The sequence below is a fragment of the Prionailurus bengalensis genome, chromosome B3, assembly GCF_016509475.1.
Source record: "Prionailurus bengalensis isolate Pbe53 chromosome B3, Fcat_Pben_1.1_paternal_pri, whole genome shotgun sequence".
NCBI classification, from domain to species: Eukaryota; Metazoa; Chordata; class Mammalia; order Carnivora; family Felidae; genus Prionailurus; species Prionailurus bengalensis.
Window position 1 is genome coordinate 116967112 of NC_057355.1, and position 24844 is coordinate 116991955.

At 45.6% G+C, this 24844-nt stretch overlaps 1 protein-coding gene across 2 annotated transcripts in view; it reads right to left on the reverse strand.

The window, feature by feature from the left end:
* The window catches only part of MAP3K9 (mitogen-activated protein kinase kinase kinase 9), an 82159-nt gene that overhangs the window by 22266 nt on the left and 35049 nt on the right, over window positions 1-24844 (reverse strand). For both annotated transcript variants that reach the window (XM_043556480.1, XM_043556479.1), the window contains exons 3-4: window positions 12036-12216; window positions 620-768 (exon numbers count right to left, since the gene is read on the reverse strand). In XM_043556480.1, coding sequence (XP_043412415.1) covers window positions 620-768; window positions 12036-12216 — 330 coding nt within the window. The remainder of the gene's footprint in view (window positions 1-619; window positions 769-12035; window positions 12217-24844) is intronic.

Below are 24844 nucleotides of genomic sequence, written 5' to 3' on the forward strand. Positions count from 1 at the left end.
TCTGCCTGCGTGAAGGTCAACAGCCATGACTTCTCATGTTCCTACACGATTCCAGTCTTGACAGTGGGTCACGAGACTTGGGGCCTCCATCTCCCACAAATAAATGAGCCAGCCTTGCCCACCTCTATGGGATGATGATAAGGCAAGGATAAAAGGCACCAGGCTGGGCAGCAGGAAAAGTGAACTCTACCTACTCTCAGCTCAGACACTAGCTAATAGAGTGCACCTCGCCTCTCTCAGCTTTGGGTTTCTCACTTAGGGTCTGACCAGATGACTTCTAGAGTTCCTTTCTTCTCCGATGTTCTTTGCTTCTATATGTGTAATACGCTCATTTTTTATTAAGTAATAAAATGCTAAAGCCCTGGATAGCAGGCTTTAGTTACTGAGCCAAGCTCTACAGTCACTGTAGATAGACAGAAGGGACATCTGTGACATCAGCGAGGCAGGGTGTTGACATATCTTCAAGCAGGTCTTCCAACCACCCACAGGATTCCTCTGTGAGTGACCAATGCTTCACCTCCTCTTTCAGTAACCGACCCAGCAGGATTGTCCGCAACATACCCAAGGGCTGCCGAAAGGTAAACTTTCTCCAGTTTTGTTCCAGCCAGGGGTCACTTACCTTCCATGAGTTTGGCAAAAGGTTCTGGGCACGTAGAAGGAATGGGAAGAGCGAGCTTGTTCATGGCCACTCCATAAGCTACGGCTAAGCCATCGATTCCTCGGAAGGGCACCTCGCCAGTCAGGAGCTCCCAAAGCAGCACCCCGTAGCTGAACAGGGGAAGAAGACAGAAGCCACAAGGCAGTCTCACCAACAGGGCTCATGAGACCTTTCTGAGCTGCCCACACTCTTTCTGGGACGGAGGGACACCAACAAAGCAGATGCACCAATGTAATACAGACCGGGAGACCACGAGGCCGACCCACTAAAAGCAAAAGCTTTGGAGTCAGGCACACTTGATTTTGAAGGCTTGTTCCTCAGATTCCTCATCTGTAAAGTGCAAACAACACGGCCAGTCTCACAAGGCTGCCGCGAGATTCATTGAGCCACTCTAAGGGTTTAAATACGTGCCGGCCAGCCACAGCTATTCTGCTGCTATCCATAACATAACACTCTGGAAGAAGAGGCAGCCTCCCAAGAATACATTTTTTGTCTGTTTTAAGAAAAGTTCAGGGGCGCCTGGGTGGCGCAGTCGGTTAAGCGTCCGACTTCAGCCAGGTCACGATCTCCCGGTCCGGGAGTTCGAGCCCCGCGTCGGGCTCTGGGCTGATGGCTCAGAGCCTGGAGCCTGTTTCCGATTCTGTGTCTCCCTCTCTCTCTGCCCCTCCCCCATTCATGCTCTGTCTCTCTCTGTCCCAAAAATAAATAAACGTTGAAAAAAAAAATTAAAAAAAAAAAAAAAAAAGAAAAAAGAAAAGTTCAGCGTTAGCCACAGATATATTTCTTTGGCTTTAGAAAAGCAGAGACCTGACCACCTAGAACAGATTTTGCTCCTGTAACAGATTTCTTTAAATGCCCATTAGGCTGGATAGATTCCTGCCGCTGATCACTTAACAGAGACTCTGTCTAATTCAAAGGGGAAAGTTGCACAAGCGTGGCCAACATGGGGACAACAGAGCAGTGTGTCAGCTGTGAGGACTTCAGTTTCCTCTCCACCTTTCAAAGCCACATGAAGAATTTCTTTTCACATGTCCTGTGAGTCAGAGAATGGGGAGCACAGAATTTAGCGGAATAATTATTCTATGAATTCACAGTCAGAAAGAGGCAAAATCATGTAGGGTTCAATCCTTCCAGGAATAACAATCCTTTCAGGACAAGCACCATAAGGCCACGAACAGTAAAGAGTGGCTCCCCTCATATTTTTAACACAAGCCTCAAATTTTTAAAAATACTCATCGGTAGTTTATAACCAACAAAGTCATGTTATTTTCAAACAAAACATAGCTCAGGTGGGAAAGTGTGCGACTCTTGATCTCGGAGTCGTGAGTTCGAGCCCCACGCTGGGCATAGAGATTAATTGGAAAACAGCCTAATATTTCATCATGGTACTTTGTATGCACAAGATGCTAAGACCTTTATAAACATCATCTTAAATCCTTACCACGAACCTGCAAGATAAATATTATCACCATTTTGCAGATGAGGAAAGCGAGGTTCAGGTAAGTTTAGCAGCATATATTAAGGGCATACGTGGAATAAGTCATGGTGGGCCCTGGACCAACTCTCAATTTCTTCTCTCTAGAATCTCCTTGTACCATTTCTCTGCTTGGTGAACTATAATCGTCTTTCAAATTCAAATGCTCCACCCTTTATTCATTCGTTTTAAACATCTACTAAAGATTTATTGTGCATCAAGCTCACTGCAGGCCACTGGGATACAAGACACAGATCTTATCTACAAAGAGACTACCGACAGGAACAGAAAAGATGCCAATTAGCACACAGAGTGGGTCACAACAGACATATTATGAGTGCACAAAGAGACAATGATGGGCCCCTGGCCACCTAAACCAGACCAGAATGGGGCCAGGAGACAGCTAAGCCGGACTGCTAGGTAAAAGAAGACAGGGATCAGCATATACAAAGCCAAGGCTTGCCCTCAAAGAATCCCAGGTGACCTGGCATGGCTCCAAAGGAGAGCAATGTGCCAACCAATGCACCAGGGCATCCCAGAAGATCCCCGCAGACGGTCCTCCAGAGTGGCCTGGCCAGTCTCCTTGGACAACGGCGTCCCCCCAGTGCGCCCTCCAAATACCATCACTTTCTTTATGTATCTCAACAACCACAAAAAGCCTGGTAGACAGTTACAGGTCTTGTCTTGACAGGGACTTGGCTTTTAGTCTGAGGCTGATGGCAACAATGGACACTTTAGGAAGCCTTCCCTGATGCTGCCACTGTTACTTCACCCTTGTCTGGGCTGCCGTGGGCTGTGGTTGTTTGTCTGCCAGCCAATGAGCCCTGCGAGAGCAGGGATGGTCGTTTAACCTTTGCTTTCTCAGGGCCTCGTACACAGTAGGCCTCGTCTAGTGAGTGAGCTGGTGGGAAGCACTGTATGGATAGACAGTCCCGCAGGCTGCACTGCGCGCCCTGGAGTAAGCCCTGAATTCCCAGAATAGCACTGTTATTCTTCCTGCCAAATCTTTACTGTGACTCATCCAGACAGCAGTCGTGCTGGGCAGCTGCTACCAAGTGACCTCTAAGAACTGTCTGCACTGCGGACTAGACTCCTAGGCTACGGTGACCCTCAGCTTCAGTTGTCTGCTCCTGGCATCACTGCCAACCTCCACTCTGGGGAACAAAAACCCAAGGTCCCAAAGAACCCCTCTCCTGGTGTCTGAGCCCTAACTACCTGGAAAGACAGTAGAGGATTTCAAAGATCTAAACATGGGTCCTATTTGTGTCCTCGCATCTACTCTGTGATGCTTTTACTGCTGAGTCCTAGGTGACCCATGGAGATGCCTCGGGCCACCTCGAAGAGGGTGGAGCCAGGGACTCCGTCTCTCTCAGTTTCGACGAGGGCAGCCCTGCTCTCACCTGGCTTGTTTCTTTGTTCCACCGCATTTTGTTCCATGTGAAATGCCCCACAACTAGGAGAAACGGGTCGAATGCTGCCCAAGGAAGATTCAGACAGACTTGAGTCAAATGTGTCTGCTTCACCACTTACAGTGGTGGGGCCGTGGGAAAGGAAGCTTACCTGTCCAAACCTCAGTTTCCTCACTTGTGCAACAAAGACAGCCAATTCCCACCGCACAGAGTAACTGCAAAGAATAAATAACAGTAACTACTGCTTCTCCGGAAGCTACCCTCCACAGCTAGTAAACACTGTGTGCTTCCCCTTGGGAAGGTCCTGAAACAAGAAAGCCTCTGGTGGGATTCAGGGCGAGACTGCAGTGTCGGCCGAGAGCCTTGCTGAGGGACGACAGCAATCAGGGAAGAAGCATTCCTGGGGATGACTGAACCAGTTAGTTCTCCTCTGCCAATGTTCCTCTTTATTTCTGTAACAGAAGGTGGTGATGTAAATGAAGACTTGGCATTCCTTTGGCAGGAATAGAGTCCAAGAAAGGAACTAGAGAATGACACATTAGATGTGTCTGAGCCCCCGGGAGAGGTGGGCAGGAGAAGCCCACATGGTTTACCTCAGGTTTGACCCACTCTGATGCCCTCCCAAGGTTGAGAGAAGGTCAACAGGCCCTTTCAAGACCTTGTACAAGCGGCCTGGAGGTACCAGCTCAGCTAAAACTCTGCCTCAGTCCCTCCCCCAACAGGGAGCCGCCCATTCCCACAGTGCTGTCAGTGGATTTCCCAGGCGTCCTTGCAAACCTTGGGGAATGCACCCTGTGTCAATGATTAACCACCTCCAGAGGTATGGTAATGCCTTCCACCATTTGGTGGGGTCACAGGTCAGGGAGGGGCGTTCTGTGTTCTCAAAGTGAGGAAAAGCATCAGAGTAGATAGCAACCCAACCAAAGGCACAGCAAATCCACACCTGAGCTGGATCAGGACTATTTTTCTTATTAACCTATGTTGTCTCTAAGACACACATCCTGATAGGAGAGGGTGTCCCTTGAATGGGCTTCTGCACTTGGTAATTGGCTGCGACCCCACATTCCAGAAACCATGCTATTTAATAATTGTTGGTGAAGATAGTTGAACTACCACATATGAAAGCACTCTGTAAATTGTGAAGTAACACAAAACTGTTCTTGTTGTTGTTAACCAGACCTCATTCAAAATGATGATCTATTTGTTACTATATATGTAATATATAGATGAATACATTGACATGGTAAATATTTACTGATATGGTAATATGCGCATGCTATATTACATTATTATTATTTTTTTTAAGAGAGAGAGAGACAGACAAGCAGGAGAGGGGCAAAGAGAGAGAAGGAGACACAGAATCTGAAGCTGAGCTGTCAGCACAGAGCCCGATGCAGAACTCGAACCCACAAACTGTAAGACCATGACCCGAGCCGAAGTCAGACACCCAACAGAGGTGCCCCTGTATTATATTCAAAAGCAGCTGACAAAACAGAATGATCTCATTTTAAGGGACGAGTAGATGAGCACAGGAATAGAAATAAATGCACCAAAATATTAACAGAAGTTATCTTTAGAAGTGAGTAATGGGTGATTTCTTTTTCCCTTTTTTTTCTTTTTGTTTACCCATATTTTCTAATTTTTTTTTCCTACGGTGAACACATTTTACTTCTATAATTTTATTTTAATGTTTATTTATTTATTTATTTTGAGAGAGAGCCAGGTAGGGGCAGAGAGAGAGGGAGACAGAGAATCCCAAGCAGGTTCCATGCTGTCAGCACAGAGCCCGACGCAGGGCTCGAAACCACACACGATGAGATGGTGACCTGAGCTGAAACCAAGCATCAGACGCTTAACCCACTGAGCCACCCAGGCGCTCCAAGTTCTATAATTCTGAAAACTTAAAATGCCTCCACTCCATCCCCCCCACACCAGGCAAGAAGTCATTATAGGAGACCACTAACCACTGCACTCTGTGCACACACAACCAAAGGGAAAGGTTTTGTCAATTACTCCTCCTGAGGCGGTCTAATCCAAGCACATCAGGAAACACATGAAGTCGAGAATCTGGGCCGTGATCATCATACCCTCCATCACAGCATGTGGAAGAGACCCAGAGACCTACACTTGAAAAGCAGTAAGACAAACTCAGCTGGCCTTCGGCACACAGCAACAGAAGAGGCCCAGAGGCCCCAGACCTTGAGGAGTTCCAGGAGGGGTAGAGGACGGACACAGGCTCTGCCCAGTACCTGGCACACAGTAAATATTCCACAAACATTTCCTGAATAAGTAAATGAGTTATAAGTCGATTTGTGAACAAACGTTGTCCAAGCTCCTGGGCATGTGTGGGCCCTCTCTGGGACATCCTGCTGAGCCCCAGGCCTAGTGGCCAATCATCCCGGAAGAAGCTGCCCGAAATGCAGGCACAAGGGTATACAGATGGCAATATGGCTACACCACAAAGTTTTAAGAGACACATATTTAGTTCCTTTTTTTTTTTTTTTTTTTTAACTAGGCTTCACACCCAGTGCAGAGCCCAGCATGGGGCTTGAACTCACAACCTTGAGATCAAGAGTTGGACACTTAACTGAGTCACCCAGGCACTGCTCTGATTCTAACCACAGCTTTGTCTCTACCACCTGGATGAACTTAGACAAACGACTTAAACCATCTAAGCCTCGGTTACCTTATCTGCCAAATGGAAATAATATCCTCTACTTTTGGGGATTCTTGTGAGGAATAAAATGAGATAAAATAGAGGTATAGTGGGGTGCCTGGGTGGCTCAGTAGGTTGAACGTCCAACTTTGGTTCAGGTCATGATCTCGTGGTTCGTGAGTTCAAGCCCCATGTCCGGCTCCGCGCTGACAGCTCAGAGCCTGGAGCCTGCTTCGGATTCTGTGTCTCCCCTTCCCTCTGCCCCTCCCCTACTTGCACTCTGTCTTTCTCTCAAAGAAAGAATAAAACATTAAAAGTTTTTTTTAATGGGGTACAGTATTTAGCATAGAGCCTAGCTCATAAGCATTTGTGTGGGTAGCAAATACTGTCACCAGTGTGTGCATATTGTACATACAGCAATGGGCACAAGTTTCCCTCGGACACAGGTTTGAGATCATTTGGAGCCACTTAGGTAAGTAGGCTCAAGGAGTAAAGGCCCATCTAAGGGGTTCCAATACATTGTTCCTTGCAGGGAATACTGCAGCGCGGAAGCTAAGACAGCTGGAGGGAGCACAGTGAATTATGTCTTCAAACCACATTCCTCGACCGAGATGAGTCAAGAAGCTGAAGTCCTGGGAACAACTCTAAACTGAAGACCTAGTGGCAGAGCAGACCACATGACCATTTCCAAGCCACCTCATCCAAAGTGCTACTGATTTGGAGTTTACCTCCAAGCCATTCCCTTCAGAGAGCAGAATAACTTCATCAGATGATTCACCAAAGGCTCCTCAAGCCTGCTTTCAGGATCTGTGGTTGAAAGGCAAGACCTGGAGGTTAGCCTTAGAACAAGGACACTTTGGGTAAAAGATGAATGGTCCTGCCCTGTTCCCTCCATGATGGACAAACTCCTACGATGGCCTTGCTCTTCCTTGCCGGCCACTTCTGTCACCATGAAAAGACCTTACATTAGATATTGGGGCTTTCGCTTCCCACTAAGAATGTGCCTGCATACCTGCAGCAACTCTGTCCAAATCAGTATAGCGACAGAAACTTTTGGCGTCTGTGGCAATAAAATCTGCACAATTTCAGGGCCAGGCTGGAGAAGAAGCCTAGCAGGAATACAGGAAGTAGAAAACAGTAATGTTACTGAGAAGTCATGGTTTCCTATGAAGAAAGGTAAGATCAAGTTGAGTGTGGCAAGTAGCTGATTGTCCCCCAAATCCACTCTCCCCTTCTTCCATCATAAGAGTTTTAGCTGGACACACAGTTACCCAGCTAGAGCCTACATCTGTCTCCCTCTTTTGGAGCCGGGTGTGCACATATAACAAAAGAGCAGGAGATGTACACAACCTCTGGGTTGTCTCCAAATTAAAGACAACCTGCTTGTCATGGATAAGCTCTCTTTCTCTCTTTCTGCAAAATACAACGTGGAAGCAACAGTCACTTAGATGTAACCATTTAGATAAGAACAATGCACTGAGGGACCCGGAAAGAACCTGGGTTTATGAAGGATCTCACGGGGCACAGCTACCCCACAGCCTGGACTGGCTGCACTACTCTTTGAGTACTACTTTATTTAAGCCACTGCATCTATAGGTCTCTTTGTAATAGTAGCTTAGCCTAATCAATATATTAGCTATTCTCATTTAGCCTATAGTCAAGTAATGAAAGCGTTAGATTGAAGCCTATGAAATTGCTGTTTTTGTAGGTCAAAAACACTGGACTATCACTACACAGTTCGCACTGATGAAATCTGGCCAGATATTTTAAGGGAAGAAAACTCTTTTCTGCATGATAGTCACTTCACCCTATAATTAATGCTTGGGGATATACGATGCAATATACAGAAGCTACAAAACATCACTAAAAGAAATTAGAAAATATCTACGTAAATAGGAATATATCTTATGTTCATGGATTGGAAGACTTAATGTTGTTAAGCTGACAACAGTTTCCAAAGTGACCTACAGGTTTAACACAATTCCCATCAAAATCTCAGCTGCCTATTTTGGAGAAATTGATAAAGTGCTCCTAAAATTCATTTGGAAACGCAAGGCACACAGAATGGCCAAAATAATCTTGAAGAACAGCAAAGCTGGAGGACTCACATGTCCTAATTTCAAAACAGTACAAAGCTACAGTAATTAAAACAGAATGGTACTGGGGTGCTTGGGTGGCTCAGTTGGTTAAGCATCCAACTTTGGCTCAGGTCATGAAATCATGGTTTGTAAGTTCAAGCCCTTCATTTGTCAGGCTCTGTGCTGACAGCTCAGAGCCTGCCTTGGATTCTGTCTCCTCCCCTGCCTCCCTCTGCTCGTCCCTGCTTATGTTGAAAGAAAGAAAGAAAGAAAGAAAGAAAGAAAGAAAGAAAGAAAGAAAGAAAGAAAGAAAGAAAGAAAGAAAGAAAGAGGAAGAAAGACTGATTAAAACAAAAGAGTCGTACTGGCATAAGGATATACACATAGACCAATGAAGTATAATTGACAGTCTAGAAATAAACCCTTCCATCTGTGATAAATTACTTTTTGACAAGGGTGACAATTAGAAAAGAACAGCCTTTTCAACAAATGGGGCTAGATACAGTAGTCCCCCCTTTATCCATGGGAGATATGTTCCAAGACCCCCAGTGGATGCCTGAAATTGCAGGTGGTACAGAACCCTATAGATGTTTATTCCTATACACACATAAATATGATAAAGTTTAATTTATAAATTAAGCATAGTAAGAGATGAACAATGAAATGGAATAATTATAATATATTATAATAAAAGTTATACAAATATGCTCTTTCTTTCAAAATCTTATCATTCTATACTCACCCTTGTGATGATGTGAGATGATAAAAAGCCTATGTGATGAGATGAAGTGAGATGAATGATGTAGGCATTGTGACCCAGCGTTAGTTAATACTGACCTTCTGATGATAGGTCTGACCTTCTAGACTATGGTTGACCATGGGTAAATGAAACCATAAAAAAGCGAAACCACTGATAAGGAGGGACTACTGTAGTCACAGGCAGAAGAATGAAGTTAAACCCTTTACCTCACACCACATACAAAAATTAAGTCAAAATGGAACACAGACCTAAATGTAAAAGCTAAGAGTTTTATAACTCTTAGAACATGGGTATAGATATTCATAAAACTTGGGGATGGTTTCTTAACTATGACACCAAAAGCCTAAGCATAAGCACTCAAAGCACAAGCAATCAAATAAAAAAATAGATAAATTGGACCTCATCAAAATTAAAAATGTTTCTGTTTCAAAGAATACCATCAAGAAAGTAAAAAGAGGGCAGCTGGGTAGCTCAGTCATTAAGCATCTGACTTCAATTCAGGTCATGATCCCATGGTTTGTCAGTTCGAATCCCACATTGGGTGAGCTCAAGTCCTGCTTCTGGTGAGCACAAGCTCCGCTTTGGGTGAGCGTTGCCTCTCTCTCTCTCTACCTCTACTTCTGCCCCTCCTAGGATTCTCTCTCTCTCTTTGCCCCTCACTCAAAAAAAAAAAAAAAAAAGAAAAGAAAAGAAAAGAAAAGAAAAAAGAAACCCATAGAATGGGAGAAAATATTTACAAATCATGTACCTGATAAAGGACTTATATTAAAAATATATAAAGAACTCTTTCTTTTTTTTTATTTTTATTTTATTTATTTATTTTTTTTTAATTTTTTTTTTCAACGTTTATTTATTTTTGGGACAGAGAGAGACAGAGCATGAATGGGGGAGGGGCAGAGAGAGAGGGAGACACAGAATCGGAAACAGGCTCCAGGCTCTGAGCCATCAGCCCAGAGCCTGACGCGGGGCTCGAACTCACGGACCGTGAGATCGTGACCTGGCTGAAGTTGGACGCTTAACCGACTGCGCCACCCAGGCGCCCTTAAAGAACTCTTTCAACTTAAAAATAAGACAGATAACCAACCCAGTTTCAAAACTAGCAAAGGATTTGAATAGGCATTTATCCAGAAAAGATATACAAATGGCCAATAAACACATGAAAAGATGCTCAACATCAGGAGTCATTAGAGAATAAAATCAAAATTACAATGAGATACCACTTCATATCTAACTGGATAGCAATAATTAAGAAGACATATAATAACAAGTATTAAGATAATGTAGAGAAATTGGAACCCTCCTACATTGCTAATGGAAATGGAAAATGGTGCAGCTATGGTAAAAAAAAAAAAAATAGTTCGGTCGTTCCTCAAAAAATTAAACACAGAATAACCATATAACTTAGCAAATCCACTTCCAGGTATATACTTAGGGGAACTAAAAATCTATGTTAATCTATGTTCACACAAAAGCTTGCACAAAAATGTCCACAACAGTATTATTCACAACTGCCAAAAAGTGGAAACAACTCAAATGTTCATCAACTTATAAATGGATAAATAAGTTTCCACAGGATGGAATATTATTCAGGTATAAAGAGGAATGAAGTTCTGACTCATGCATGCTACATGGATGAACCTTGAAAACATGATAAATGAAAGCAGCCAGTCAAAAAGAGCACATGTTGTATTGATTCCATATATAAGAAATGCCTGGAATAGGCAAATCCATAGAGACAGAAAGTAAATTAGTAGTTGCTGGGGACAGGGGGAGGCAGGATTGGGGAATGACTACCAACAGGTATTGGGTTTCTTTTTGGGATGAGAAAAATAATTCTGGAAACAGATAGCAGTCGTAGTGGTTTGAATGGTAGCCCTAAAAAGATACATCCATGTCCTAATATCCAAAACCCTTATGTGGAACAGAATCTCCCCCAAAGTCTCAGAGGGGGCATAGCCCTGTTAGTACTGATTTCAGACTTCTGGCCTCCACACTGCAAAGGTCTATTGTTTAAAGCCACCAGGCCTGCAGTAGCTTGTTGCAGCAGCCTTAGCAAGCTGGTAACAATGCCGATTGGTACAAAGTTGGTAAATTTACTGTAAACCATCGACTTCAACATTTTGAAGGGTGAACTTCGTAATACGTGAATATCTTAATAAAGCTGTTTTTTTTTTTTAATAGACACATTCGTCATATACACACACAAGCTCACTTTACAACTCACCAGGAAGAAACAACTTCATAGACTGAAGTCCGATGATAACCTATGGCCCTTTCTTTTGGTGTGCCAAGGTGATGCTACTTCTCACAGCCAGGAGGATGCACCCTCTGCACAAGCTCTTCCTCCCATCAATGGGGATTAGATTTTTAGATCCATGTCCCTATGACCTCTTAGGCTGACATTTACTAGGGGAACGGCTAGTCTAATCTGTGACTCTGCAGTTCTCAGTACATGCTTGAGACCCATCTTTTCCCATTTCTGTATCAATGTTCAACAGATAGTGCCCTGACTAAAAGGTTAACCATATAACTAGAAAGCATAATTTCCAACCCACCAAAACAACAGAGATAGCACAAAGAATACTCATCAGCTGAAGAGCTTAGAGTGAGAACAAGTCCAGCAATAACAGCCGCAGTTGCTAAGGAAGCCAGGGGGACCTCGTGGAAGGTCAGTCCCCAGGAATGCCTGGGTGCCCTCACCACCCTACAGTCAGAGATGGGAGTACACACTGCCCCTGGGATCTACTGGTCTTTCCTACGGAGCAATCACTAACACATAGAGGCGGTACCTGCCACAGCACTAAAGGAATTTTGGATAGATGAAGGCATTAGAAACTGTCCCATGGCAACCTGGGAGTTACTACAGATTGCTGTGAAGGGGTCACTTAGACCTACTTGGGGTGTCTGGGAGTCTATGCATCCTCAGTTCTCCAAGTCCTGAAACACGTGTACCACCAAAATAGACCAGGGCGGCACTGCCCCTGACCCTTTGGACCTTACCTCCACACATCACTGCCTTTGGAAAACATGGAGGCACGGATGACTTCAGGTGCCATCCAAGCATATGTCCCTGCTGCGCTCATCTTTGTGGTTCGGTGCCATTCTCGAGCCAGGCCAAAATCAGTGATCTTCAGAATCTTGTTGCTCAGGTCTCCATTCTCCACCTTCTGGAGGATCAGTACTGGGAAGAAAAGGAACATAGAAGAAACCAGAAAGTCTGCATTAATCACAGGGAAACCACCAACTACAGAGCCCTCCTGCCAGATTCTTACCCTCTCCTCTAGGCTCCACTGTGCAGCTACCATGGACTGATGGTAGGAGCCATCATTTTTGGTAAGATGCACCTACGATGCATCCATTTTCGTGGCAAGTCCTTTATAGGCATTATCATTAACTCACAACAACCTTATGAGGTGGGTACCATTGCCATATCCTTTTTACAAGATGAGGAAACTGACATAAAAAATCAACTAATAAGCCAGGACTGACACAGGCAGCCTGACTCAAAAGCCTTCCCTCTTAACCTTCACAGCACACAGCCCATTCACGCCCTATGGAGGGACCTGTGATGTCACAGCTGACCCTTCTGAGGAGAGGCTCCTTGGGCTTCCTATCTGGCCAGGCACCCCTGGGCCATAACCACTCTCAGACCACAAGGAATGGGGTGCATTTTGGAGGCGCAAGGAATGGATTTTCAAGGTTCCAGGCAGTGCCTGCACAGTTCCCATGAACCTCTCCCAAGTTAAGTTTGTAAGAAAGCTGTCTCTCGGGCACAGAGATTTTCCTTTGATCCAGGAATTCCCTCCCCCACCCCCAGCCACTGAGAACTGCCTGACAAATTGAAGAAGTCAGAGGATACATGTATGTTCACAACCATGAATCTCTCTGTGTGTATGACCCAGGAGGAAAAAACTAGTTCACTGAATCAGTAATACTCTGGGCCTGTCTCCCAAGTTCTAACACCAAAGCACCACAGTGTGGAGCCATCTGGGCTCTCCTAGGACAGTAGCTGAGGCGGCTACCTCACCTACATGACAGCTCCAGCTGTCTGCATCCCCTTGCAGGAGTCAATCTTCCTAAAAAGGGCAAACATGCTAAGGGGCACCTGGGTGGCTCAGGTGGGTAAGGGGCTCAGGTCACGATCTCGCGGTTCGTGAGTTCGAGCTCCCCATCGGGCTCTGTGCTGACAGCTGGGAGCCTGGAGCGTGGTTCCAATTCTGTGTGTGTCTCTCTCTGCCCTTCCCTCACTTGCAATTTCTCTCTCTCTCTCTCAAAAATAAATTAAAAAACAAAAAAAGAGCAAACACGCTAAGTGACTGAAGTGCTGTATGCCAAGCCAAGAAGCTCTGAGCGGGCAGAGGGTACGTGCGAGCCAGGCCTCCATTTCCACAAGCAGGAAGGTTCTGAAGGCCTCATGAAAGCACAACCTCTCCCGGGCCGGACGCTGAACACCTGGGATTCAGAGCTTTATACTCAGGACTTCAGAGAAGGTAGGAAGAGTCTCTCCCCATCCCTGCTCTCCAAGTCCAAATGGGAAGGGGAGGGAAAGGAATCCACTGAGGATAGAGTAACAAAAAAGTTGACTCGGTTCCTCCAACCACTCTGTCTAGGTAAACAATGAAAAAAATCAGTTCTGAGCCCTACTGTGCTGGGTCACACCCTCCCAGGGTTGACTTTCCAGTGACCCTCGCTGAGGGCCTCTTCAGAAGGCTTTACCTTTACCTCTGAGAGGCAAACTCCTTCAATAAAGGGATGTGTGATGGTGGTACTCTGGGTACCATGGAGGGGTTTAGGGGTGCTTTTTAGGGCACAAGAGCCTTAGGCAGTTCCTTCAAGTCACACAGCTATACTTTTCTCATCCTGCCCCCAGCCTGCAAATGCCCACTGGATTGTTACCTATTGGAAGGATGGTTACCTATTGTTACCTATTGGAAGGACAAAGATCTTTCTGTCCTAAGTGCTTCTCAGAAAATCAGCAGTGAAGAGGGGATTACAAGCAGCTATAGAGCTGGAAGCACAAAAGAAAACAGTGCTGGCCCCTCCCTAGATCTAATGGACTAGGTCTCCTTCCTCCACACCCTCTCCCGGACTCCCCTGACACACCCCTCCCCACTCTGAGCTGAATGGATCCAAGTCTCTAAATGCTTGGACAGATTTTAAAAAAACTTTCTCCATCTCCTCGAATAACAAACATCTTTCCAGATTCTTCTGTGCCCCTCTCCCCTTCTCTGCTGGAAGATACAACAAATATGCCCTCAAATTGCTGGGCCAGTGGCACTAAAGAAACCCACCATTCCCTGATTAGAGGCAGCCACCAGCTGCTGACCCTCTCTCTCTAAGCCACCCTTAAACCAAAGATTCAGAGTGAGCCCATCCCCTTACGTAGCCAATGGGATTTAGTCTTATCACCCAAACTCCAGGTGCTGGGACAGGGTGAGTGGGAGGAGGGTAATAGTTTGATGATGTATCTAGAACCAGCTGACCTTCCGCAGATCCTAGGCTGGAAGGGGGAACAAAGAAGTTTAGGTTCTGTTACAGGACATGGGTTTAGAGAGAATGAATGGTACAGCGAAGATGTTTAAATACATTAGCCTGCCAGATGGCTGGAGAGGGATGGCAGAATGATGGAGATGGGGCAAGAATCCACCCAGGGAAGGTCTCCCTGAATACGAATGCCTTTAGACAGTGCAGGTCCAGCCTAGTTCCACCTAATCCCCACCACTCCCTGCTGACTTCTATCCGGCTGACCTCAGACACAGATCCCCATAGATTGGACCCGTGAAGGCATCAGAGTTAGAAATCGCCGGCCATGGGGTCCTGACCTCAGCAAAGAAGAGACTGTCATCAGAAGCCAGCTAGTGATCCTGGCTACATCTATCTCTGTCTAGTTCCAAAACATTTTTCATCACCTCCAAAAGGAAATCCGTATTCATCAAGCAATCATTCCCCATTCTCCCCTCCACCCGACTCCTAGCAGCCACCAACCTGCTCTCTCTCTATGCATTTACCTATTGTGGATATGTTACATAAATGGAACCATGCAATATAGGACACACTTAGCATAATGTCCTCAAAGTCCATCCATATTATACCTTGTATCTGCACTGTATTCCTTTTCATGGTTGAATAATATTCCACGGTATAGACGCACCACCATTTGTTTATCTCTCCACAACAGACATTTCGGCTGTTTCAACCTTTTGATTATTGTGATTTAGTGCTGCTATACACACATATGTACATAAATATATTCATTTGAGGACTTGTTTTCAGTTTCCCACGCCAGCTGTGCCATTTTATTTTTCTTAAATTTTTTATTTTTAATTTTGGGGAGAGAGAGCATGCATGAGCAGGGGAGAGTGGCAGAGGGATAAAGAAAGAGAATCTGGGGCAGGATCCATGCTCAGCGTGGGGCCTGGTGCGGGGCTCAATCCCATGACCCTGAGATCATGACCTGGGCCTAAATCTAGAGTCAGACACTCAAACAATTGGGCCACCTAGGTGGCCCTTTCCAAAAAAATGTTTTAGTTGTGCCATTTTACGCCCCCACCAGCAGTGTATGAGGGTTCCAATGTCTCCACATCCTCAACGCACTTATTTTCCTTTAATTTTTTTATTTTTTATTTTTTATTTATTTTTTTATTTTTTTTTATTTAAAAAAAATTTTTTTTTAACGTTTATTTATTTTTGGGACAGAGAGAGACAGAGCATGAACGGGGGAGGGGCAAAGAGAGAGGGAGACACAGAATCGGAAGCAGGCTCCAGGCTCTGAGCCATCAGCCCAGAGCCCGACGCGGGGCTCGAACTCACGAACCGTGAGATCGTGACCCGAGCCGAAGTCGGACGCTCAACCGACTGAGCCACCCAGGCGCCCCCTCCTTTAATTCTTTTAGATGATAGCCATCCTAGTGGATGTAGAGTGGCAGCTCATTGTGGTTTTGACTTGCATTTCTCTAATGACTAATGATGCTGAGCATCTATTCACGTGCTTGTTTGCTGTCTGTATATCTTCTTTCAAGAAATGTCTTTTTGGGGCACCTGGGTGGCTCAGCTGGTTAAGTGTCCAACTCTTGATTTCAGCTCAGGGCATGATCTCATGGTTCGTGAGCTCGAGCCCCGTGTTGGGATGTGTGCTGACGGTGCAGAGCCTGCTTAGGATTTTCTCTCTCCCTCTCTCTCTGCCCCTCCCTGCTCATGTGCTCACTCTCTTTCACTCACTCTTATTTAAAATAAGTATATTTTTAAAAAGTAATGTCTTTTTGTTTTGAGTTATAAGACTTCTTTCTATATTCTGGATACTAAACCCTTACCAAATATATGATTGCAAACATTTCCCCCCTTTCTGTAGGCTGTCTTTTTCCTTACTTGACAATGTCCATGGATGCACAAAAGCTTTTACTTTAGATGAAGTCCACTTTATCTGTTTATTTTGTTGGTCATGCTTCTGGTGTAAGAAGAATTCCATGGCCAAATCGAAGTTTATAAAGATTTACTTGTATGTTTTAAGAGTTTTCCAGGTTCAGCTCTTATATTTAGGTCATTGATCCATTCTCAGTTCATTTTTGTATATCATATAGGGTGTCCAACTTCATTTGTTTGCATGTGGATACCCAACTGTCCCGTTTGTTAAAGAAAATGGCTTTACTTTTAAAAACAGAACAGAGTAGCTGTCTCCCAACACACTTTCCCCAGGGAGAAAAAGGTTTAATCACAGCAACTCACTTGTCTGTACCGCTGCAGTTAGACCATTCTGAGTTTCTACCACTGACAAACAGCCACAGAACTAACGAATGATTGTGCTTTACTTCTTAGAAAACTTAAGAATGGTTTATCAAAATCTACTGAAGTCCATCCAAGCGTGTTGTGTGGCCCTCACCTCTCAAGGCTAGGGCAGTGGAACAAATCCTGAAATCAACAAGTCCAGGCCTAAGTCAGTGGAGGTGCCGGCCAGGGTAAGGGGAACAGGGGGAAAAAACCAAAAACCTACTGGCCAACCAGATACAGAGGCTTGATGGAGAAGGGGGCGGGGTTCCCGTCTTTCAGACATGCGGGACAAGTAGAATAGAGGTGTCGAGGACTGAAGTTGAGAGGCACAGCCCTTTGAGGAAGCCAAGTACAGTTTGGGAAACATCATGGGTATACGGTGACAGTAACAAGAGTCAGTGTGGACCAAACAAACTAACAAACCAACACCCAAAAAGCAGACAATTTAAATCCCAGGCCCGACACTCCACATAGGACCCGGCACAAATTTCATCAACTCTGCATTTCTATTCTCGTTTCTGTAAAATGGGGATAAAGATTAAAGGTGATGTAGTAACGAATCACGTGGCAGAGGGTCTGACACATACACAGCCACTCAGGACACTATAGCTATTATGATTACTATCATGATTAAGCGTCTCATGCATAAGTGGAAGCCATGGGACTCGGCGTTAAAGGTACTGAGGACACTGGTGGGGAGCCTGGGAGTCCCTGACAGATGGTAGCCATGCAATAAGTTTTCGCTGTATAAATAAATGGAATGGTTGATAAATTAATAATGATAGCTACCCATTATTGATCACTTGCTATGTAGAGGCATGATGCTCTTTACATAATGTATGTGAAGAGCTTTACATAAATCACCTTAGTTAATTCTTAAATCAACCCTATGAGGTAGGTGCAAACATTCTCCCAATTCTACCCATACTAAAACAGATACAGCAAGGCTAAGTGAGGGATGGAGATGGGACCAAAGCCACATCTCTCTTCATGTGCTGTGCCATCCAGAGGACAGTAAGGAATCCTATGTGTCTTTAAGGCTTATCTCAAGTTCTGTCTGATCCCTAAACTGTCACTGGTTAACTAGTCTTCACTGCTCTCCCTTTTCCTGAATTATTCCTTCGGCACAGTTGAACTTTATATACTTCTTTTAAATCCTTCCCAACTGCTGCACATAGGTGTGTCTCATCATCCCTGGAATGTGATGGATAGGACTCCTCGAGGACAAAAACCCCATTCTCTTTCTTCTGGAATCCGCACCATTCCGTCTCCAGGAACCAGAACAGAGCCAGACTCTGCAAGAACTGACCCTTCACTTATTTCACTGAAGAAGTATCTTGCACATCTTCTCAGGCAGTCCACTTCCCCACCCTGTGGGCACCGGGGGTGACATCCTCCCGTGTCATCCGTCCTGAGGCACAAAGGGGAGCCGATAAGGACCAGGCAAGATAACGAGACTGAAGAAAGAGGAATGCTGCAGCCAGGGTTTACTGATGAATAACGCATCCACATCTGGCTGCTTCCAGGTCGGGTGGGGGTTTACAAGGAAAGAGAAGCTAGAGACTCTGCCCTTAAGGGCCTTCTACATACTGAATGGAAAGATACAAGACAGGGGCGCCTGGGTGGTTCTGTCAGTTAAGCGTCCAACTCTTGATTTCGGCTCAGGTCATGATCTCATGGTTTGTGGGATCAAGCCCCGCATCGAGCTCTGCACTGACAGCACAGAGCCTGCTTGGGATTCTCTCTCTCACTCTCTCTGTGCTCCTCCTATGCTTTCTCACATGCATGTGTGCGTACTCTCTAAAAATAAATAAACAAACAACAACAACAAAAAGAAAGATACAAGACAAAATTGACTATCAGGTCAAGACAAAGGGAACATCAATGATAAGGGCCTACATTCTGCTACAAGGATAAGCAGGAGAAGCAGTCTTCTGAACCTGAGTAACCCATGGACATTATTCTTGATTATTTCTAGATCAGGATACCACTTATATACCATTAACTTAATAGTTTTCTTTACAGTGACTTTTTAAAAATTACTAAAAGAAATTTTATATTGTTATAAATGAAAAACACAAATATTCTCCTAATAGCGGTTAACCTGTACAAATAAAACAAACGAAAACAAAAATCACTGTTATTAAGTTTCAGTAGACCCTGTTACAGGTCAAACTCCTTTTTTAAGGCCTTCTATCTCCATTAGAAAGAAGTGATTAGAGGTGTTGGAGAGTGGGGTGCCCGGGTGGCTCAGTCATTTGGGTGTCCGACTCTTGATTTTGGCTCAGGTCATGAACCCAGAGTCATGGGATCAAGCCCTACACTGGGCTCCATGCTGTGCATGGAGACTGCTTAGGATTCTCTCTCTCTCTCTCTCTCTCTCTCTCTCTCTCTACCCCCCCGCCCCAACCCCATTCCTCCCCTGCTTGTGTGCACACTCTCTCTTTTTCTCTAAAATTAAAAACAAACAAACAAACAAACAAACAAACAAACAAAAGGTGTTGGAGAGGAATCAAGAAAGGTAACTAGTGCCAAAGTGAATCTTAATCCTCCATGAATATAAAGAGCTTGAGTGACTTTCTATGGAACTCAGTGGTATTTTAAACTGACCACCTAAAAGGCCAGCTCCGGTCAGGTTATCAGAGGGAGAAATGAGTCAGGCAGGGGAGGCCACAGAGGGCTCGGAGTCTGACCTAATATCCTTTAGCAGGAAGCCAGGCTCTCAAAACTTGGCACAACTGAGGAGACACTCCCATATGTCGTAATGGCAAATTTAGCTTTGGTGGATGATTTATCATTTTGAGATTTCTTATTTATTATTCATCGCCATTAGCACAAGGGGCTCTGACTTGCTAAATGTTCACCTTGGCGCCAAGGCTCCGTCCCCAGGCCTTCATTCGCTACGAATGATTCAGCACCAGATTAAGCAGCTGGTCTAACTCTGTTCTGAGTGTTGTTGTGTTTTGCTTGGTCTAGTCTTTTTTTTTTCTCAATTTATTGTCAAATGTGTAGACACATAGGAGAGTGTACAGAACACGTATGTAGTTTAAAGAAAATGAGAGGACAACTCCTACATCCCCATTTAATCTCCTAGAAGCTCTGTGTGTCCCTCCTAGTCACATCCCTTTCCTAGCTTCTGTCATTCATTCTCTTACTTTTATTTTTTTTGATTATTTTTTTTAATTTTAAAGAATTCTTTTACTTTTTTAAACTTTACTTTTTTTTTTTAAGTTTATTCATTTTTGAGAGAGAGAGAGACAAAGCACGAGCAGGGGAGGAGCAGAGAGAGGAGACACAGAATCTGAAGCAGGCTCCAGGCTCTGAGCTGTCAGCGCAGAGCCCGATGAGGGGCTTGAAGTCACCAGCCGTGAGATTACGACCTGAGCTGAAGTTGGACGTTTAACCAACTGAGCCATCCAGGGACCCCTAATTTTTAAAAAAATGTTTATTTATTTTTGAGAGAGAGAAAAAAAGAGCGTGAGCGGGGAAGGGACAGAAGAGAGAGGGGAGACACAGAACCGGAAGCAGGCGCCAGGCTCCGAGCTGTCAACACAGAGCTCAACGCGGGGCTCGAACTCACAAACTGCGAGATCATGACCTGAGCCGAAATCAAGAGTTGGGCCGCTTAACCGACGGAGCCACCCAGGCGGCCCTCATCCCCCTACTTTTTGTAACGTTACCACCTGTGTACACATCCCTGCAGGAGATGTTTTGCAAAGGCGAGTGGCCGGCACAAATGCAGCTGTGTGTAACTAGTTTCCCAGGGCTGCTGTAAAATGGTCGCGACAAATTTGGTGGCTTAAAACAGTAGAAATTTTTTCTGAATTCTGGAGGCTAGAATTCAAGTCTAAAACCGAGGTGTCAGCAGGGCTATGCTCCCTCTGAAGACTCCAGGGAAGGAAGAGTGTTTCCCTGCCTCTTCTAGCTTCTGGTGACTGCTAGCAATTCTAGGTGCTCCACGGCTTTGGGCAGCGGTAACTCCAGTGTCTTCATCTGGCTGTGTGCCCTGTGCGTGTGTCTGTGTCTTCCCACGGCCTTCTCGTCTCTGTGTGTCTGTATCCGAGTTTCCCTCTTCTTACAAAGACACCGGTCGCTGGATTAGAGCCAGACTTCATCCGTGTGGCCTCATCTTAACTTGATCACATCCGCAAAGACTCCACTTCCAAATAAGGTCACAGACACAGGTGTGAACTCCTCTGGATTTTCTATTTCTAAATTCACTTTGACCTACCTCTGCTGCTCCGGTTGGGCAAAGAAAACACTTGTCTATCCGGTAAGCAGGGCAAGGAGGAGCGCCCAGGAGCTTCATCAACACATGAGCAAGACAGCTGAGTGTAGATAAGAATCTGGACCAGGCTTCCCGCAGGCAGGCAGGCCTCAGGTTAAATCAATGTAACACCAGCAGCAGCCGAGGTGGCGATGTCAGTCCTGACTCACACTGCAGGATGTCAACTGCCCAACCTCTAGGTCTGGGGCACAGCCGGTCTCCTGGGCTCTTTCTTCACAGTCTGCGGGGGTTTTCCTTCATTTCCTGCGGGGTTTTTCCTGCTGTGTTAATCCCTGGGTCCTGCAGGGACAGGACACTCTCTCTCTCTGCTGGTTTCTTCTCTGGCTTGAGCGGTGTGCATTCTCCAGTAGCTCCTTAGAAAGAATGCATGGAAGGTACTTGGTTGTTGTTGTTTGAAAATGTCTATATTCCATCCCCATACGTGGTATAAAATTGGAGATTTCCGTTCACAATTTCGAAGGCATTATGCACCATTTTCTTGCTTCCAACACTGTTAAGAAGCCTCAGGCCATTGAGCCTCGTGATGCCTGTAAGTGATGTCTTTTTCCTTTGGGAAATTTCTCCTCTCTTCTTCGTCCCCTGTGGTCTGAAATCTTAGAGGGATGTGGCTTGAGGCGGGAACGTAGTACTTTGAAATCTGAGCACCCATGTCTTTCGGTTACAGAGAATTCTCTTGAAGTGTTTTACTGTTAATTTCCTTGCCTGTATTTCTGTTTTCCCACTCTGGAACCTCTATTATTCAGATATCGGGCTTTCTAGACTGGTCCTCCAGTTTTCTTTTCTCCTCTATTTTCCCCATCTGTTTTTTCTTTTTGCTCTTCTTTAGGAAATGTCATCACTTTACCTTCGAACTCTTCTATTGGGTTTTTCATTTCCCTATCATGGTTTTAATTGCTAAAGGAGCTCTTTTTCCTCCTCTGATTTTTTTTTTTTTTTCTTTTTGGGTGCTTGGCATCAGGTAGCTGTTTTTTTTTTTTTTTTTTTTTTTTTTAAATATGGGCACAATATCTTTTCTTCTACCCCCGTGTATTGCCAATGGTTCTTTTTTTTACTTCTTTGTTTTTCTCCAGTGCACTTTGCCTCAGCTGCTTTTCCTATCTGTGTTTTGGCCTCTAATGCACTTTCACTCAGAGTTATAGCAACCCTTGGTTGTCTGTTTGTGATTAAGAACCAAACGGTGCTTAGGTTTAAAACAAAAATTTTTTTAATGTTTATTTATTTTTGAGAGAGAGAGAGAGACAGAGTGCGAGCAGGAGAGGGGCAGAGACAGAAGGAGACACAGCATCCGAAGCAGGCTCCAGGCTCTGAGCTGTCAGCACAGAGCCCGATGTGGGGCTCGAACTCACAAACTGTGAGATCGTGACCTGGGGCGAGGTCACATGCTTAACCGACTGAGCCACCCAGGCGTCTGTGCTTAGGTTTTAATCCTGGGGCACCTAGCTAGCTCAGCTGGTGGAGCGTGCGACTCTGGATCTTGGGGTTGCGAGTTCCAGCCCCACGTTGGGTGTAAAGATTACTTAACAATAAAATCTTTAAAAATAAATAAAAGTAAAAAGTCCTCATATTTTGAACGAAGTACTGAAATAGTTACTGAAAATATGAAATGATGCTACAGATTTCCTTCAAAATAATCAAGGCTGGGGAATGAGCGGGGTAACAAAGGAAGATTACCTTCGAGCTGGCCAGTGTTGAAACTGGTGAGTACATGGGTGTTCGTTATGCAATCTCCCTTACTTGTAAGTTTTCCATAATAAGTAGGCAGGAAAAGGTGTGAGGAACCATAAGCTGACTAGAACCTCTAAGCACATAGGAGGAATCTGTCAACCTTGAGCTTCACTGTGGGGAAATCCAGATAAGCCTAGAAGGAATATCAGAGGTCACTCCTCTTGAGCTGGTCAGCTCTCAGGGAGCAGTTCTCTTCCAAATGGCTGGGAAAGGAAAGGCCTGGCTACCAAATGTGCTGGGAAGCCAGTCGTGAGGGCCAAGGGGGTCTCAGAATGCACACTGTAGTCTGTAAACGCTTACTTCGTCCCTCCTTTTTTTTAATGTTTATTTATTTTTGAGAGAGAGAGAGAGAAAGAGACAGAGCATGAGCGGAGGAGGGGCAGAGAGAGAGGGAAGCACAGAATCTGAAGCAGGCTCCAGGCTCTGAGCTGTCAGCACAGAGCCTGACGTGGGGCTCAAACTCACGGACTGCGAGTTCACAACCTGGGCCAAAGTCGGACGCTTAACCGACTGAGCCACCCAGCTGCCCCATCCCTCCTTTTTTTTAAATAAAACACCCATACCCTCCACTGTGCTTAGTCCCCCTGTCTAGAAACTGTTAACCTCTTCCAAATGGAAAGGTGGTCGGTGGAGGAGTGGAGGAGAAAGATCCATGGGACTCAAATGCACTGCACAGCACTGCTACCCAACCTTGCTCACTTTAGGACCTCACTTGGCCCCAGCTCCAGAGGCGCCTGGGGCTGCCAGTTGCTAGACTTTTTAGGAGTCTGTGATATAAACTGACTGGTTCTTTGCTTTTCTGTCCGTTTAAAACGATCTTTTTCAAATGTCCTACATCACCTGGTTACCATTCACCCCCCTGTTTTCCAGCTTCCAAAACTTGGTTGTTGCGGCCTCCTCTCCTGCCGGCCTGGTGAGTTCCTGCAGTTTTAGCTGGTTTTTTTTTTTTTTTTCCAATGTTTATTTATTTTTGGGACAGAGAGAGACAGAGCATGAACGGGGGAGGGGCAGAGAGAGAGGGAGACACAGAATCGGAAACAGGCTCCAGGCTCCGAGCCATCAGCCCAGAGCCTGACGCGGGGCTCGAACTCACGGACCGCGAGATCGTGACCTGGCTGAAGTCAGACGCTTAACTGACTGCGCCACCCAGGCGCCCCTTAGCTGGGTTTTAAGAGTGAGCACCAGAAGATGCAGTACGTGTATGTGTTCAATCTGCCGTCCCAGCCTGGGATCCTGCCTTCAGTTTTGCTTGTTTTCTTGGTGTAGGGAGAAGGAGCTGGTATAGTCTGTACCCAAAGGTACCTGCAGGGGCTTCCCCTTTGCTTGGCTTAGTTCTTCCACCTCTCCAGTTACGGAGGTTCTCCTGCGTCTTCCTGCCAAAGCCCAGACCTACGTCACAGCTTCCCCTCTCTCCCACCTTAGCAAAAACAACCTCTGAGCTGCAAAAAGGCAGGAAGAAAAAAAGTAACAGTTGAAGAGCCAGAACGTCTGGGTTCTGGCTCCACCACTGCGGATCTGCACCAGGCCCCCGTTCCCCCTGCTTCTGACATTCCGAGTCTGTAACTCCCTGAAAGCAGTGTCGGTCTTTCCTGGGGCCAGCCAGGCCCCACCACCCATCCGAGTGGAATAACAGCTAAACCAAAGGGCAAAGAGGAGTCCGGCAAGATGACTCTACCCCAGAGAAAAGTCCCATTCACTAGACGCAGCCAGGCCTTAGGGCACCTGAGTCAGTGCGCGAGACATTTGCCTCCTGCGGCCCGTTGTCTCCAGCGGAGGAAGGAAGAACTCAGGCTCTAGCCCCACCCAGCAGCCCAGAATGCCAACAGGTCCGTGGCTAACATGGAGCCACCTCCCTGCCAGGCTAACTCAGCAAGAACCACGCGGAAAAGCTTGCCTCACGGACCACTACCGAGCATGCATCCCCTGGCCTCTCCCGGCCCCTGCTGACCCTCAGCCCACTCTGTCCCTCCAGGCAGGGCCAAGAGAGGCCAGACTCGCTTACTGAGGCAAATGATTCACCACCTAGACTCCC